Consider the following 17896-nt stretch of genomic DNA (forward strand, 5'->3'; position numbering starts at 1 on the left):
GATCTGCTCTTGCCTTATTCTTAACAAAGTACCATTTTATGGGGGCATGATAGAAGATAAGATTTCCCCAACTGATTTCTCTACTCTGTTGAAGGAAATCCTCTATGATACTTTGTTGAGGAAAATCTTCTCTCCTAATCTGTATAAATATTTGATAAAGACATGTTAATGTATTATCAATAGATGATAGTAGCTCGTGGTGAAACTGATAATTTTAGAATTATTAAGTTTCATAAAAGTATGAATATAATTTGTTAAGATTAAATTGGGATCTATATATACATACATATATATATATATATATATATATATATATATATATATATATGTATATATATATATATGTATGTATATATATATATATGTATGTATATATATATATATATGTATGTATATACATACATATATATGTATGTATATACATACATATATATGTATGTATATATATACATATAAGAGGAAGAACATGTAAGAGGAAGAACATAAAACTTTTCCACTCTTTTTTTTACCCCATCGTCTCACCTTCCTAATTTATGGTCAGGAGAGAGGCGGGCAAATGTTTATCACTAAACATGAATAATATTTCCGTAGCAAAAAGAAACAATATTAAATATTTTACTTTCTTTAGTATAAAAATTTTAATATAATTTTTAAAAGTATAAGAATCGAGATACTAAAAATAACAAATTAGAAAGAATAATTTATAATTAATTCACCAATCATACCCAAGAATTGGTTCCAAAATAATCGTTTCAAATGAGTGGTGTTGATAAATATGTCTACTTAGATATATCAAAACTGAAAATTATATTATTCTCACGACTATCTGTGAATATAAGTTTGTTTATCTCCTGCTAAATATGTCTGCATTGAAGCCACAAAATACTGAACAGCTCATACAAAACCAATATTAGCACATGGCCATACACTTTATTCTCATATATCAAATAAATGTGGACGAGGAACAACAAATTGGCCAGTTAACTACTTGGGGCCAACTGCCACAAGTAAATGCTAAGTGAATCAACCAAATGAAGCACACTATTAAAACAAATATAAAGATACATCTCAAGTTATAATAAAAACTTCACTTGGTTCAGAGAATAAATTGAAGAAATCTTACAATTAGATGCTGACATATACTGCAACCAAAATGGAATGTAGTTTGTTGAATCACAGCAAGCCATCTGAATTATTCTTTGGCAAGCATCTCACTCTCCTTCGCTCAGGATTGGAACAATCAGAGGTTTCAGCTGCGCAAGATAGACAATTGCCCACCTGACAGGAAAATAAATTGGTAATCATTCATAAAACTAATGATTGGAAATTTCACCAGTGAGGTAACAATAAGATCGATAAGACTTTTGACATTTTCACTTGGTAAATTGCTTGGCAAACTCAACTGCCATTTTGACATTAAATTTAACTGGGAACAATAAGCTGTACACTCTCGCAAAGCATCAGACACCTTTAATGGGTGATTGCCAAAAAGAGGAGAAAATAGAGATAAACCTCATCTCTTATGCAACATAATAAATCAGATGTGATGAAAATCCCATGACAGATGTAACAAGAGTATACTACTGCCCCATTGCCAAATTCAGCAGCTGTTTAGCATGTATTCCCTGTAGTCATGCTCCTTCCTGAGACATTTTGAGTCATATCCTACTTCCAAAAGTTTACGTTCCTAACACAGGATTTGGATGTTTGGCCCTGATGCAACCTACAGTTAGCATAATATCTTTGCTCGAGGTCTAAGATTCAATCAATTAGTCTTTTGATTAAGTCAGTTCCAGTCAAATGGCACTTGGCATAAAATTTCATATTATCACTATAATTTTTTTAGTGGGTTCTCATTGCCATCAAAGAGATACTCCTAAAATTGATAGCATTACTTAATTTCTTCTTTTCAAAATATATAAAGTTAGGAAACATGAATTCCTTTGAATATGACAAATTTGTAACATAGATCACAACTATTATTTAAAGAAACTTTAATGCGACAGCTAAGGATTATATACTCGGATGGGATCAAGATTGGCAAGAAAATATTTTAAAAATAAAATAATAAAGTAACAAAAATGGGGGGAAAAAGACTTCCACATTATTGGTTAAAATCAGTTAGGTCCAAACTTAGGGCCTAGCTAAGCACCTAAGAGGTTGCAGCCAACAAGAATGGAGTTGCTATTGACTGGATGAAAACCTCCAATGGCAGGGCTATGATCATGAAGAACTTTTTGCATGGTTACAAAAGATTCTCTTACGTACATCTCCCATGATACACTAGTAATTTACTGGTAGCTTTATCTACAGAGGTAGCTTTATTGGTACCAGTTGCAACCCTTCAGTCTAGACTAAAAAGACCAGAATACACTAGTAATTTACCCAACAGGAAATTTAATACTTGTAACATCCAACAATATTCTAAATCACTTGTGCGGTTACATTTTGCATGCTAATTGAACACAAAAATTGAACATTCACAAGTGTATATCCCATACTAAGAAAAAGAATAAAGTGTACATCAAAGATAATTCTTAGCCATTATGAATTATATGTTCAGACAGCAGAAATATAAGGTGTGAGGCTGTTACATTGTTACAGTAAGCTATCTGGCTGGCCTTTGGATCTTAAATTAGTGATTCAGTATATGTTGATATTATCATATTAGAAAATATTAATGTTTCATGTGGTCAATTTTGATGTAGCTAATTCCTATGAAATAGACACCACTTTTAAGCTCATCAAAACTTTCTAAATTCTGAATTCCACAATTTTCAAACGTACAGTTCAGCTCCCCTTAGGAAAGTTCTTTGTATACTTCTGATGATATTTTTATCGGTTAATGCAATATTGATAATTTCTTTCAGTAGAACCAATTCTTAGCAAGACTAAGATATTATGTAATAACATGGAAGCAAAATATCTTGTTATAGATCACATGGAAGCAAAACAAACCTAGAATCACCAAAGATTGTAATGAATTAAAAAGAATGCCACAAAGCCATAGCAATAAGAACTTACATCATCCAAGAGCAAACTGTTGCTGTGATGATCAATGTTAAATGAAATCTGCACAACCAAATTGTTAGAATCACTCCACATTTTCACTAACAAAAATGATAACCAACAGCAATATCTGACATTGAACTAGAAATTATTATGACAACAGATTATACCATCACCTATCATGCTAGTAATCACCCTAACTAAAAGTAGCTCCCAATCTACCTTCCATTGTTGGACTGGCAGCTAGAAAGTGTTTGATACCAAAGGTTGGTCTTTCAGTAAGTAAATTTGTGAACATCAGGATTGCATCTGAAATCCCCACTATATAAATGATTTCCTGTTATCATAGGGTGAACAATTAATACTACATTTAGGGTCATTTTTTATGTTTTCGAATGCAAACTAGAATTAGATTAGTTGCAGAGTTGAAGCAAATGATATCTAAAAGTCAAGTGGGCAGAGATGAGGGGATTTAGAGTTCAATAGGGTCTTGAAGCAGGACTGGATTGATGGTCACTATAGATTATATCAGTGGCTGCTTTTCTTTCTCTGAAGCCTAATTTGTTCAAACCTAACTCGATTCATTAAGAAATAACATGGCTGAGCTGGTGAGTGGAAGAAGGGAAGCATTGTAGCTATTTTTTCTTTTTCTAGGAATTCATAAAATTAAGTCAGATAGGTGGAGTCAATATCCTTCTTAATGCTTTGCCGCAACAATATTTTTATTTCAAATGTTATTTTTTTTGTCTGAAAATATCTCTTGCAAAAAAGTCTAAAGAAGCCTTTCCCTTTATGCTCTACTCATAATCTTGCCCACTTGACATCTACACTTCTATCATTCTCACCATAAAATATTATCTATACTGCAAGACATTGCTAATATATCTATCATCTGTAATTTAAAAATCAGAAATCAGCTCATTCAAACTCAGTGATGAAAATCCAAGCAATGAGGTTCCTTCAAGAATTTACTAGGAAGTCCTTGTTCTGGTTAACCTATACCTTGAACTTTTAATGAAATAACACAATGATTATTCGTCATTATTATGTTTTTCAGGCATCTTGAGTCGAAGAACCATGTTCTGACAATTAAACTAGAATATAACATCATATATCTTATGGCATTTTAAATAAACTAAAATTATATGATTAGATCTTCACCAATCAAATAATAGAAGGGTAAAGAAGCCTCCTAAAAAATATGGTTGTTTAATGATAAATTGCTTTCCTAATCTAACTTTCCTTCTACAATATGAAAACATTGGACTACCAAACTTGGATCTTGTAGTCATTTTCTATGGTTAGTTGACGAGGACAATGATTCCCAATTTGCTTCTGTCGTAAGTGATCCATCAGAATGAGACATGAAAATCTCATATAGGAAGATTAGCAAATAGTGGTGCCAATTTTTCATGGATGCTGAGCTTGAAGAACCTAAAGATGATGCAATCATTGTTATGTTAATCCTTTTTCTAATGTACAGGTTTCAGGTTGTCCAGACAGATCCTTACAAGGCTTGATGCCCGCAAAAGGGCTGAATGGACTGATAATTCAAGGCTCAGATTAATATTAATTGAGATCAGTTAAAGCACCATCAGTTGAGCTAAATTAGTCTCAAGAATTGAATTTAATCTGCACCTACGATTGGGCGTAAATAGACACCCATTGGTAAAAGGATGAGCACTTAATTCAGAGAAAAAATTAGAAAAAAAATGAACATAAGCAATACAAAGAAGATTCGGATATTTCGACTTAAGAACACATAATAACCTTTTTTTACCATTTAATGTGGTTCTTTGACTACCAATGGTGCCCAGACTTGCTGACAATCACACCAAATCCTCTAAATCAACCAATACCATTGAAAAGTGCAAGAATCTTCAGATCTTTTTGCACAACAAAGACATTGATTGTAGAAAAGGGCGGTCCAGTACATAAGTCTCCTACTATGGGGGCCTGAGGACGTCAATTTATGGAGATCAAAACAAATTTAAAAAGAGACTTTTCCGAGACTTTTCGATAGAAATCATATCAGAGACCTTTCAGATTCAACATGCAAGACAAAAATACAAGCGATACCAGCGTATCAGGTAAAAAATTCCATGGATCTCCATCCGTAGAAAGGAATGAATCGAGAATTTTGAACAAGTCCGTTGCCAAACGCCACGAAACCCCTAGTAACCAAGAAAGAGGAGGAATTGAAGCAATGACGTACAGATTGGTGGAAGGACCACGGTTGCAGCAGAGGCGCACCGAGACAGAAGCGACAACGCCCACCACAACGAAGATGATGGTCGTCATCAAGAACCCCATCGGACAACCTTCTTTGATGCTTCGATCTCCTCCGCCGCCCCCGCTTCAACCTCTCGCTCTCTCTCTCTCTCTCTCCCTCTCTCCTCTGTAATCGGGATGGATGGGCTGTTATGTTTTGTCGTCTCTTTTCCCACTCTTTTCATGTGCACAAAATAACGTGCTTGGAGGTCCGCGATCGTTGGAATGTGCGTCGTACGGACCCCGATAATTTATCGGATCTGGGTTTGATGTGACCGGATCCGAGTCCGATAACTGAATACTGCGAGTCGGAGTTTCAGGGTACGATTTGCGACACGATCTATCAGCCGATGACAGGACCGTGGCGCCCATCAATAAGCGCACGGCCACACCGCCGCATCCGCTAGTCGTAGTCAAAGTCGTAAATAAAGATTTAAAATACACGAACTTGTTTCCTCCGGCGATCCTCCATCAAGCCCTAGCCTTTCCCGCTGCTCCCATCTCTCTCGGTGCTCCCGCGACCACGGGCGATCGATAGGTGGCAAGAATAAGAGGCGCAGCTGCAGGAGAAGCGGCGACCGCTAAAGGTGAGATCTTTCTTCTTCCCAGTTCGTTTTGGACGTTCTTTTCCCGACGACGCCCAATCCTGTTGCTGAGTGAACCTACTCCTTACGTCGCTCGAATGGCTGAAACGTTGAGCATTACTGATTCCATAAAAATAGAACGTGATCATGGATCTCAGAGTGGTGAGTACAGGTTCGATGTATGTCTTCGAACAAGGGCCGAATTTGACTGTGACATGCTGATCGTGGCTCTGCCGCAGGAAGTGATGATCATGCTGTTTTAACCAGCCTGTATCTATTGATTTCTCGGTGATAAAGGACAAGATTTTTGTGTGATGCTACTGCTGGTAGTACATATTTGTTCCTGAAAAGGATGGTGTGAGGATGCAATGGATGTGGAGCATGTCATTTTTACTTGGATTTCTTTGAATGTTTTGTTGTTATTTCTTCCTAGGACATGTTAAGTCTAAATTGAACTATAATTTCAAGTTCTTTTGTTTCGATGATTGTAAGAACCCTAGAAGAAGGTCAGGGTCTTAATAGAATCTCTTCTTCTGAACTTACAGGACCTGTTGTTAACTCAATTTGGCTCATTTGGATGTATCGTGATGAATGGCTATTCTGCAACCGTCAAGTCCAACCATTCTCCATTTAGTGCAGACCAAGGGTTAGAGTTTGTATCGGAGTGTGATGGCCCTTTTAGTCCTAACTATGAGAACTCTTGCTTGACTATATCAAGATTTCTTATGGACACATCATTATTAGCAGAGCATGCGATCCACTCCAAGCTGAGTGCAAAGCCATATCTGTTGATCTTGTCCATGCTGCACATGACGGCTTCCAAAGGATATGGAGCCACTCAAGCTCGTTACAACTTTTCAACTATCGGAATAGTTCCAATGGAGACCCATGAAATTTGAGATGCATTTTGTCCAATTGCTATCATTTAGCTGAGTGTTAAGCACATTGTGTGGCATATACTTGCCAATGTTTATTAGAATTAAAGAAGAGTCTCAGAACTAGGGAGGTGAATCCAAATCATATTGCAAAATCTTTTGTATGAATGATATACTTAAAGAAAAAGAATGGAATGAAATTTATTTTTGGTAAAGAAATGAAATAGAGATTTTGGGAACTGCTTTGCTTCTGCTCTTGCGTATATAACCAACTCAGTTTCTGCTTCTTGCTTTTCAGGTACCATTAGACACTGACAGAGCAGGCATTCCAGAAAATCCAGTTAAAGAGGATGTGAAAGAAGCTTTACCTAACATCTCGGAATCTGTCAACGAAACCAGCGATGCCTATTGGAACGCACAACAACAATGTAAAGGAGCACGTAGTACCTATTCAAGAATTCATAGACAAGAAAATGTGTTTCTCAGTTGTCACAGAGTTCCGGTGATAAAATTCTTAGCGAGCATGTTGGGACAGCTTTGACGGATAAAACTAAGCAAGTCCAAAGTTCCTAGCGGAAGCAAATAGCAGGAGATTGGAAAAACTAATGGCAGAAAGAAATTATAATTGTTGATTTTGTTTGTGTGTGTTGGAACACTGATGCCTCAATATGTGTTTTCCACTTGGGATTAGGTGAGACAAGTATCTAAAGAAATGCCTCAATATGTTGGTCTGAAACTTGAATGTATTACATGAGATCTTGCTTATTGAAAATTTGACATGATATCTAACACTAAAATACAGTTATGTTTACTGGCTAGTTTTTGTTTGTAAATGCATAAACTGAAAGGGGCGGAAAGATGTATTATGAGTGTTTCAATTTAGAACAATTGTTATGATGGTTATGAATGCTCAATGATTTTATGCACTTACTGATCGATCGCATAGCCTCCTGAAAGGTTTCCATAGTCGATGAGATTATTAGCATAATTCCTGGTCAAACTAGATAAATATATGATTCCATGTTGGTTGCCTATTGCTATGGTTAATAGACAAAGGAAGCTGGCTCAGGTTCCACTGGAAATTGTCACAAGTTTGATTTGAATTACTACTTGCAGGTGTACTCTTCTTGATTTATAATATATGACATCTTGCATATGAGATGTTTTATTTTTGGCTAATGGTCCTTTACTACTAGTAAGGATTGCAATTCTATTATTATTGTTGCTAGTTGTAGTTGTAGACCTGACATACATGATTTCGATTGTCGACGTCGGGCTAAAGGGGGTTCGGTCAATGATCGATTTTGACCATTAAATTGTTTTCGTAGAATTTGTTTGTTCGATTCTAAATCGAAGCCGAATTATCCAAGTCTGGTCCGGTTCGATTTCGAACAGATGAATCACCAAGCTGATTCTAATTTCGATCTGTTTCGGTTCGAACCGAACCGAACCGAACCGTGACCGTGTCTACTAGCGTCACGTTTATTATAACAGTCAACAGAAGGGCCCTGGTTTTACTGGAGGCCATAACGAAACGAGGATGCTGCAACAGGCGTCGGCGGCCTCTGAATCGGCTGCTGCGGCAGAATCCGGAGAACCGCATCCGCCCGACTCAGATCCCTCATCGGCGATACCCCTGCCGCCGTCGGATGGGGGGACAGCTGCCCCCCTCGTCGGCCTCCCAATCGTGCCTCTCGTCCGCCTCATGGGCGCCGCCGCCGCCTCTCTGGTCGTCACCTGGGTCGTCCGTTTCCGCGGCGGACTTTCCCTGAACTCCGACAACAGAGATCTCGTCTTTAACGTAACCGCTTCCTCCTGTCCCTTTGCTTATATCTTTTCATTTGCTGTTGCCTAATTGAGTTGTAATTGAAAGAGATGCTTCAAGGCGTAGATTAGTATTACCAAGAACTAATTTGATATTTTTCTTAGTTTTAGGGAACACTGTATGCCGAGCAATTGGTTTCTCAGAACAGTAAAAGAACTTGCATCGTTTCAGAGGACAAAGAGCAACTATTATAGTTAGTTTATTGCCCTAGTTCTTTGGCCGTTATTTCATTCTGTTGTGAGTTAATGGACTTTCTGAAGTTGAACTACAAGGAGAGTGTTTTTTAGCTTTATAATTCTTATTGAGTTTGGTCAGGAATGCCAGATTATTATAAAACACTGTAGTTGAGTAGTAACCTTTCAGATTTTTTTTTTATTTTGTTTTTTCTTGTAATTACTCACCAGCATGGTTTTCTAAGTTGTTTGAATATTCGGTTGGTTTTTGCCACTTTCAATATAAAGCAGGTGATGTTGGTTAAGTAGTCTAAAAGTTGATTGATTATTCTTTTTATACTGAGTTTACTATAAAGACACTCCACTGGCTTGGGCTTGTTTTTGTTATTTTTTTGAAAAAGGAAAGAAACTATATTAGATTAGCTAGAGCTACAGAAATGGGAGGAAGTGACATCCTCCAAGGAAGATCAAAAAGGGGTACGGCCATTTGCTTCCTGGCTTTGACTTGTTTTTGTTATGAAATAGACTGGATTCTGAGTGACCAACCATTATTTGAAAGAGACTGGAAGATGCTCGAAACAAATATAGGTTTAGGGTTTCTACTTGATTCTACTTGCATGATGAAGGTGTATTCAAGCCCTTAGAGGGCCCAATCCACAGATATGATTGAGAACTGATGGTTATTAAAATTATTGGAGACATGAAATGTGGATTCAATATTCCATAACTTCGAAAACACTTTGGACTTATTGTTTCAACTCCAACTTTTTATCTTGCTGGAAATATACAAAAACCTGATATGAATGGAGTCAAATCAGCACTAACTAAAAAAAGGGGGTATTTTGAAACTTTTACTTAATAGTTTATGGTTCCAAACCTTTTCTGTTATTTGTTGAGCAAATAAGTTTCTCACCATATGGTTCTACTTCTGCACTAAGCTTAACATGATTTCTTCGACCCTCCATGATTTTGTGCAAGATCAGTTGTACCAATGTCAATTGATTAGTATACACAATTAAGTGTTGTTCTCTGTATTATACTTAATAAATTGAAAGATAATGATGGGTTTTGTAGGTTCATCCTGTACTAATGGTGATTGGATTCATACTTTTGTATGGTGAAGGTATCAATTATTCCTCTTAATTATACACTTTTTATTTGAAATAGATCAGTTTCTTGCAGTTTTTTAAGTCTTGTACACAGTCTCTGAATGTGTTTAGGGAAGTTATGTGATTCATCTCTTGCTGTAGTGCATGCCAGTGAAATTCTAAATTTGACTACTAACATAATCTGAAGGGTTTTTAGCATCTTTGGGTGTGTACGAAAGATGCCTATTCAACTGTTCCTAACATTTTCTGCATTTTAGGTCTAACAATTGGTGTGTTATCTATGTGCATCTTCGTTTTCAATTTCTCTTTGCTCAAACTTCTCTATATTCTATTAAAGGTGATGGACGATGATAAGCTGTAGAGTTACGATATCACTTATAATCTTTTGATTCTTTTCCCATGAGTTTTGAATATTGACAGAAAGTTGAATGTAATTAGATAAGTTGTATATTGTGTTATTTATGAATTTATCCATTTGACGGATGAAATGATAAGATGAAACTCTCATCTTATAGGAGTTAAAATTCTGTTGGCTAATTAATACAAAGTAGAATAGCTAAATCGATTCAAGCAACTTAGACCAGAAAGAAAGCTCAATGGACAGGATACAATGACTCGCAGTTATATCCATCTATATCAGGTCCCTTTTTGGACTTGATATATTTGAGATCTTATAATAGGAATGCCATTATGATGGGTAATGGATCAGATCTTTTGGTGGTATATGACTCTTTTGGGTCCTTGTTTCCTGATCAAATAAAGTCTACTTGTGGAACACTACTGACCAATTTGCATGTACGTGTCTCAAAGAATACAATTGTTTTTACCCTTCATCATGATTTCCACTTCCTAGACAGTTATATTTTCATGTTTTAGTGCTGGGTTTTTCTTTGGTTTCTCTAAGTTTTGTTTTATTCCAGTTTCAGGTCTCAATCTTTGGATCACAAATGCAAATTGCATGATAGCCACTTTACTTTTATTTGCACAGATTTACACACATCATTTATGCTTGTAACTCTGAGGAAGGGCAACATTCTCTTTAACATATATGAAGGATCTGTAGATTCTGTATAAGTATATGCCCCATTTTTTCTTTTGTATTTCTGATTGTCTTCGTAGCAAAAAAAAAAATTTACGTAATCTCTTTTGTTGTTTTCTATATTGATTATTCTTGCTGCAACTGATCACTTGTATCCTGGTAATGGCAGCTATATTAGCATACAAGACATTATCAGGAACCAAGAATTTTAAAAAGGCAGTGCATCTTACAATACAGTTCCTTGCCCTGTGTTTGGGCTTCATTGGTGTATGGGCTGCCATAAAGTTCCATAACGGCAAGGGCATTGACAACTTCTACAGTCTGCATTCTTGGTTGGGTCTGACATGTCTTCTATTATTTGGCATTCAGGTGCTTCAACTGTTCCTTATACCCAAATGTTTCTTGGCTTTATTTTATTGTTTCTCCTACGTGACAGTACCTTCACCTCTGTGCAGTGGGGCATTGGATTTGCTACCTTCTGGTATCCTGGGGGCACAAGAAACGGCAGAGCTTTTCTGCTTCCATGGCATGTATTCTTTGGTTTATATATTTATGCTCTTGCTGTGATTACTGCCACTACCGGCCTCTTAGAGAAGGCTACCTTTCTTCAAAGTAGCAGCATAGTATTACGCTACTCGAACGAGGCTTTCTTAATCAACTTCTTGGGTATTTTGATCGTGGCTCTCGGTGGCTTTGTTGTTTTTGCAGTCATAACTCCTGGATCTGTCAAGCCTGATGCATATAGAGGAATTCAAGAATAGGAAAAGGTTAGGAGTTCTTTTTTTCGTTGGCATGGAATATAAATTAATTTTCTACATAATTACGATGAACTTTTTCCTATCTGAGAGTAGATATACTTGTGTCAGATTTTCTATCAAGCAGTGTGGAGTCTTCTTTTTCTTAACAGTTACATGTTTGACTTTAATGTTCAGAAGTTATATATGAAAATTGGTGCAGGAATTATATCTATCCATATGGTGCTCTTTCAGTGTTTGATTGGTCCAGTTTTTCTGCTAGCATCTAATTTTATATCACACTTGCTCTGGAAGAAATCATTTTTGCTTACTTTGAATTACTTTACATGTGATCCTAAATTTAGATTCCAAAGTCAAAAGAAGAGTTCTGGGGAACTAATTTGAAATTTCATAGTGAACAGGGACGAAATATTTGAGTTTCTGATGGATCATGACTAGAACATTTATGTTACTAGGTTTTGCCAAAGAAGAGCATCATAGTTTGTCATGGTCTTATGTTTAAATAATCACCAAGTTTTGTGAAGGCTTGGAGTCAGTCAAGATAACATTTACCTCATTGCTTAGGAAACACTACAAATGCAGTACAAATTCGAAGGCACGATTGCTTTTCTTCCTGGTTTTTTGGCTGTACATGTATTTTAGGTATACAAGCGTGCCTGTAGGTTTCACTTGACTGAAATTAGTTTGTTCTGTCCAAATGTTTTGGCCTGTAGGTTGAAATAGTGAATGACAAGCACAAGCTTTGTGGCAGGAGAACTTAATGTAGAAAGGCTGAGGACAATAAAGTTTGTGGGGCCAAACACAATTAATGCAATCAAATAGAACATATTCATGTTGTACTCCAAACCCTGTTCCTTTTTAACTGCAAAATGAAAGAAGGCTTGAAAGAGGAAGGCCTTAGAGCTGTTCATACTGTCATCAGATCTTTTTGACATGGAGTTGGCAGCAGTGCAAACAGATATAAACTTGAATGAGATTGCTAAATAGAGGGAGCTGATCCACATCTTGGCTGGTTCAAAGTTGTATATGCACACCACATAGGTGATTGATTACCACTTATATTCTTCCCTGAACTATTTATTTCATTTCTGAGTCTACCAAGACCTTACCATCCTGATAAAACTTGGTTTTGGGGTAATCTACTGGTTATCGCAAAGAGATAGTGCCAAATAACATTCTGACAATACATTTAATAGCAAGAAGATGTGTAAGACTAGAGGTTGTAGCTGCCATGTCCTTCAAGTGAAACACACTGTTAGGTTTGGGTAGGTCCATGTTGGATAGACATGCTCATCCTGAGCCCATGTGGGAAATGGGTCCTTCTTTTTGCTTGTGACCAAAAGCTCAGCTTTGACATTGAATTGTTGACAGTGCAAGATTGGACTGGAATGGTACTTGTCATTTGTCTTTGTATCTTTGCACTTAGAGGTTTGCTCATAATGAGCTGATGCTGACAATTAATACACATGCCATGATAGCTGGAGGAGAAGCAGCTAGCATACTATTCAAACTCTTATGTTGCTATATGATAAGACATTAAAATGCATTAAATGAAAGAGGAAGCTTTGATCTTAATGATTCTGATCTACCAAACCAAACAAACTATGCTTTTGTTACTTTTTCCTTTTTCTTCTCTAGAGGAAGATGGGATGAATAACTTATCAAATGCATTACTGAAAAGAGTGCAAGATAAATGGAAGAAGAAACTGATTTCTCAAGCAAACCTAAGCATTCATGGAACTGATACAAGAAGCTGCCACCTCACTTAGGAAAAAGTTATAACTGGTTCAAACAAAACCCACCTTGATGTTTTACTTGCAGCACATACAGATCTAAAACAAGATAGATAATATAGTGGAAGAGAACAACCAAAGCAAAAAGACACACTGAGAAAATGAGAAAGTAACAAATCTAGTAAGATTTTCTTCTCTTTCATATTTATAATATTTTTAAAAAACAATATCTTAAAAAATTTAAATGTCTTTGTCAATAAATAAGGTGTAGAGGGTATCTTATTCTTTTAAACCAATCTAGAATTTTTATCCATCTTAGTCCTATAACTATGATCACAGGGAAGACCATATGCTACAAGATGGACTCTTCTGGTCCTACAGAAAGTCTATCATGTCACTGTAAAGCTCCATTTCTAGGATATGTTCAGGAGCTGTCCTTGTAAGCAAACAAGGGTCCCATAGAAACCAAGTGGGGGGATGATGAGTTCTTCTTGTTCTTTAAGTTTCAGTACTGACCAAGGTGGTCCTAAGAGTCTCATCTTGCTCTTCTTTAACAAATTAATATGATTAGCTTGTTATTGTTGCTGTATTAATAATTATGGAATGATCCCATTATTTCTATATATAATAGAAACAGAAAGCTTGTTCTCCATCATTTCTCTATTGCAAGAGCTGTCGGATGTTGAGACTAGTAATTCTTGTCCCGATGATTTTGTCCATAATGATCATTTTTTATCACTAATAATTATAGTAAACATATGCTCAGTGTCTTCTTATATTATAAGCACAAAATAATATGCAACTCTCTTCAAATTAGTGTCATAAAGCGACAAATGCAGAGGAACTGAATTGGGATGATATCAGAACTAATGCATAGGTTTCCATGGCAAACATTAAAGCACTTGTTTAGCATCTCGAAGCTTGAAGTCATTTCATGTACAAAACTTATCCCCCCATCACTAAACTCCTCAGCCATCTGCGCTTCTAGCAAGCTGTGGAGCGTGGGAACGGCGAGGCCGACGGCGGCCTGCCGATGACGGCGCGAGGAGTCGCGGTGGCGGCGGTGGTCACGCGCTCGCACCGGGGGCACATGGTCAGGGACGAAGCCGGCAGCGGCTGGCGGGTATGGGGGGAGAGCACGGTGGGCGGGGCCACCCGCAACGCCCGCAGCTCCTCCACCTCGCGCTGCAGGCGGCGGTTCTCCTCCGTCAGCGACCCGAAGCACCGTTTCAGGTACTCGCACTCCATCTCCGTCTGCTTCAGCTTAGTCCTGCATCCCCAAGCGATGCTCATTGACTCCCGAGTCGAAAGAGAACAAGGCGGAGGGGATTCATGACTCACCTGGCCCGGCGGTTCTGGAACCACACCTCCACCTGGCGCGGCCTCAGCTTCAGCTTCATTGCCAACGCCTCCTTCTGCTTCTGCCGTTTCGTTCATTTACGTCGTCATTACATCACCCAGAAAATGGCAACAAAATGCGCATTAATCGCAAGGCTTTCAACAAGCAGGCACTCTTATTGCATCCATCAGTATGAAGTTGAGAAGAAGATGGCCAGAAATTACTACCACGAAAGCACAGAACGCTGCATGCAAAGAATAAGAGAGGAGGCTTACTGGGTTCAAGGTGTGATGCTGCCTAAAACTCTCTTCCAGCAGCCTCGACTGCTCCTTGGAGAGCCGGAGCTTCTTGGGCCGGGGGTTCCCACCCTCCTCTTCCTCTTCTTCTATGCTGGCCATGGGGTACTCCTCCCCACCATAAGCTGGCTGGTTTATGTCCAGGTCTCTCATGTTGCAACCTCCCCCTCCTGAGAGCCCAAGAAATGCAACAACATATCACATTCCACTGATACAGAAAAAGAAGAAGAAGAAGAAGAAGAAGAAGAAGAAGAAGAAGAAGAGAAAAACACAGAGAATCAAGAAAGAAAAAAAGGCATGCAAGCCAGAGGGGGAGGAGATCAGATCAAAACAACAAAAAAGCCTAACCAGAACGAATAGGTGAAGAAGAGATCAACCCAGGGACACCAATGGTCAAATCCAGTTCAGCAGGGCTCCTCCCCAGATCTCCCATCAGGCACTCCGACAGAAAGAAAGAGAAGAGAGGAGAAGAGAAGGGAAGAATGGGAATTATGGTGAGAGGTAAAAGAGAGGAGGTTTTAGGGGGGCTATAAATAACAACATGAACAGAAAACTGCAGCAGGAGAGAAAAAGAAAAATGAAATGAAGGGGGAAGAAAAAGAAGAGAGAAAACACATGACAATAAAAGAAGTCTTAAAGGAGGTTGGGGAGGGAGCGTAGGGGGTGGTAATGGCGGGGGGAAGGAGGGGAGGTGATTGGGACCCGAGGTGGGGTCCCCGAGGTGGAAGGGGGTGGAGTCGGGGGGGTTTGACTCGAGTGGTCACGTCAAATGGGGGCAGCAGGAGGCGGGATGACCGACACGTGTCAGCAGGCATCCAGGAGAATAGCCGGCAGGTCTCCTTGTCTGGGGTTGCCGAGTCGGCTTGTCGGGTCGAAGGTCGGCTGCCGTAATCATTGGGCATACACACCATCTGTACACGTTTAGAGAAATATTTCTCATTTTTTTTATCTATTTTAATTCCTTTTTTATTTGACACCATTACTCTCTCTCTCTCTCGCTCACTCTCTCCCACCAGATGGTCAACAACTCTTTAATTGCTCCTTCTTTTTCTCCCTCTCTCTCTCTCTCTCTCTCTCTCTCTCTCTCTCTCTCTCTCTCTCTCTCTCCCAAGTGGTCAACAACACTTTAATTCTTCTTGTTGCATTTGCAGGTGAAGAGAAGACAAATCCTTCCCGGATTGGGTCTGTTCCCTAAATTTAAGGAATAATAAAGTAAACTTGGATTAGCAGTTCGGTTCTTCTTACACTGCAGCTATAAAAAAAAGAAAAGAAAAAGAGAATGCATCACAAGAAGCAGTGGACTTCAAATCATTCTCACATATGCAGCTTTTTTTTTTCCTTTGCAGTGACAACGAATGGGAAAGAAGAGGAAGGAAGAGAGAGAGAGAGAGAGAAAAGAAAAATTTTGCTGCTAAAAAGAATCCAAGATTTTGAGAAGAAATTGGAGGGTGGAAGTGGCTTCAACTTTCTGATATCATCATGATGTTATGCTTCAATTGTGGTTGATCACTGGTTTGTGCTGGTCCACAAGGTTACAACTCAAAGACTGCCTCTCTCTTCTCTCTCTAGCAAATGGAATGACCTCTCAGATTCCCATTGGGACTCGTGGGTGTTTTGTCGTTTCAAGTACGCATCAAATCATGTCACTTGTCATGTAATGGGGTGGGGGTGGGGGTGGGGGGTGGGTGTGGTTTTGCTTCCCCAATGTGGCCATGACATTGTTGGTGTTCTTGTCCCTCCCTCCAATGACAATCATATAATATTATTAATTTCCTTCGATCACCACTTTTGATTTTGATTGAGAAATCGAGGATTTGCACTTACATGCATCCACTTTTTGGGTCCACTTCATTTTAATAACATGATGGGGTTTGATGATTTATGTAAACTCCCTCCCTCCCTCTTTTTCCATGTCACATTTGCTATTTTGAGGTTCTTCCGAAAACATCTTCAACTTTTCTTCCTAAAGCTTAAAACTTTACTTGAGCTCGTTGATAATTTCTTTATGAATCATATATATAGATATTTATTTCAAGGAGTCAACACCAAATCCAAGTGAGGAGCACCATTGTTTGATTCTGTCAACAAGATAGAGTACAAGAGACAGCCATTGTCTAAAGCTGTGTTTGCCAATAACTTTCTTTACTTGCAATTTTAAATCCATTACAAGTTCCAATCACATGTCCTACAATTCTAAACCCACATTGCACTCTCAAACATCACTTTCACTTGCTCAAACTCAATCATGGTTGAAGTGAAGAGTCCTCCGAAGCGCTTAGAAGCTCAAAGCAAAGCATAAAGCACCATTTTTTTATTTCATTCACTATATTATGTATATGTAACTAAAGTATATATATATATATACACTTGAGCCGATATTATTATTATTATTATTATTAATATTATTATTATTATTATTATTATTATTATTACACCACTCGATTGCCACCGGAGGACGACGATGATGATTCGAGCCGAAACTTGAGCGCCAAGAATGGCCAGCTCGATCGCTCCCGATCACGCGGGTCCCACGCGGCTGCTCTGTGGGGCACAGGGTGGCCCCACCCCCATCACGGGGGACCAGCCCCTGTTACCAGAAAGTTCCATGACCCCACCACCCTCGGGCCCGCTATCCATTTATTCCCCTCGTTTCCTCACCTAAAAAATAAATTTAGTATATATATATATATATATATATATATATATATAGAAAGAGAGAGAGACAAATACTCGAGAGCTTGTTTACATGCCATCATGATTAACCTCTGCGAGTTGATGTCATTTCATTATTAGAGAAGAGATGTTTAGATTCTTCTATTATGATGATAGAGAAAGAGAATCTAAAGGCATCTCAAAAATGTTTTATTCTATAATTAATTTTAAATTTA

The 17896-nt window shown here is 38.1% G+C and overlaps 3 protein-coding genes across 6 annotated transcripts; 1 reads left to right on the forward strand and 2 right to left on the reverse strand.

Moving 5' to 3' along the window:
- Nucleotides 1–1044: 1044 nt before the first annotated feature.
- Nucleotides 1045–5442, reverse strand: LOC135609622 (V-type proton ATPase subunit e1-like). Its single transcript, XM_065103059.1, has 3 exons — nucleotides 5225–5442; nucleotides 3025–3072; nucleotides 1045–1278 (listed from the first exon to the last, which is right to left on the reverse strand). Exons 1-3 carry the CDS (start codon nucleotides 5320–5322, stop codon nucleotides 1212–1214), a joined length of 213 nt encoding a protein of 70 aa, XP_064959131.1. The 5' UTR covers nucleotides 5323–5442; the 3' UTR covers nucleotides 1045–1211.
- Nucleotides 5443–8244: 2802 nt separating this feature from the next.
- Nucleotides 8245–14497, forward strand: LOC135582191 (transmembrane ascorbate ferrireductase 2-like). Of its 4 annotated transcripts, none has more exons than XM_065103063.1 (5): nucleotides 8245–8540; nucleotides 9812–9860; nucleotides 11055–11254; nucleotides 11341–11652; nucleotides 14362–14497. In XM_065103063.1, the coding sequence occupies exons 1-4, from the start codon at nucleotides 8280–8282 to the stop codon at nucleotides 11644–11646; spliced, it is 816 nt and encodes a 271-aa protein (XP_064959135.1). In that variant the 5' UTR covers nucleotides 8245–8279; the 3' UTR covers nucleotides 11647–11652; nucleotides 14362–14497. The 4 variants fall into 4 exon arrangements, with proteins under 4 accessions (XP_064959135.1, XP_064959134.1, XP_064959136.1 ...); XM_065103062.1 differs by having other exon boundaries at nucleotides 14346–14481; XM_065103064.1 differs by lacking the exon at nucleotides 14362–14497 and adding an exon at nucleotides 12354–12550.
- Nucleotides 14281–15640, reverse strand: LOC135609623 (homeobox-leucine zipper protein HOX3-like). The gene is made up of 4 exons (XM_065103065.1): nucleotides 15357–15640; nucleotides 14988–15178; nucleotides 14715–14794; nucleotides 14281–14643 (listed from the first exon to the last, which is right to left on the reverse strand). The coding sequence occupies exons 1-4, from the start codon at nucleotides 15439–15441 to the stop codon at nucleotides 14358–14360; spliced, it is 642 nt and encodes a 213-aa protein (XP_064959137.1). The 5' UTR covers nucleotides 15442–15640; the 3' UTR covers nucleotides 14281–14357.
- Between the last annotated feature and the right edge of the window lie 2256 nt (nucleotides 15641–17896).

This window comes from Musa acuminata, chromosome BXJ2-4, assembly GCF_036884655.1.
Source record: "Musa acuminata AAA Group cultivar baxijiao chromosome BXJ2-4, Cavendish_Baxijiao_AAA, whole genome shotgun sequence".
NCBI classification, from domain to species: Eukaryota; Viridiplantae; Streptophyta; class Magnoliopsida; order Zingiberales; family Musaceae; genus Musa; species Musa acuminata.

Coding starts and splice junctions, on each gene's coding strand:
- LOC135582191 (XM_065103063.1), top strand. CDS start 8,280: ATGCTGCAACAGGCGTCGGCGGCCTCTGAATCGGCTGCTGCGGCAGAA. Junction 8,541..9,811: donor ACAGAGATCTCGTCTTTAAC/GTAACCGCTTCC, acceptor TGGGTTTTGTAG/GTTCATCCTGTACTAATGGT. Junction 9,861..11,054: donor CATACTTTTGTATGGTGAAG/GTATCAATTATT, acceptor TGGTAATGGCAG/CTATATTAGCATACAAGACA.
- LOC135609623 (XM_065103065.1), bottom strand. CDS start 15,441: ATGGGAGATCTGGGGAGGAGCCCTGCTGAACTGGATTTGACCATTGGT. Junction 15,179..15,356: donor TTCTTCACCTATTCGTTCTG/GTTAGGCTTTTT, acceptor TTGGGCTCTCAG/GAGGGGGAGGTTGCAACATG. Junction 14,795..14,987: donor AGCATCACACCTTGAACCCA/GTAAGCCTCCTC, acceptor ACGAAACGGCAG/AAGCAGAAGGAGGCGTTGGC.
- LOC135609622 (XM_065103059.1), bottom strand. CDS start 5,322: ATGGGGTTCTTGATGACGACCATCATCTTCGTTGTGGTGGGCGTTGTC. Junction 3,073..5,224: donor CGTGGTCCTTCCACCAATCT/GTACGTCATTGC, acceptor TTGGTTGTGCAG/ATTTCATTTAACATTGATCA. Junction 1,279..3,024: donor ACAGTTTGCTCTTGGATGAT/GTAAGTTCTTAT, acceptor TTTTCCTGTCAG/GTGGGCAATTGTCTATCTTG.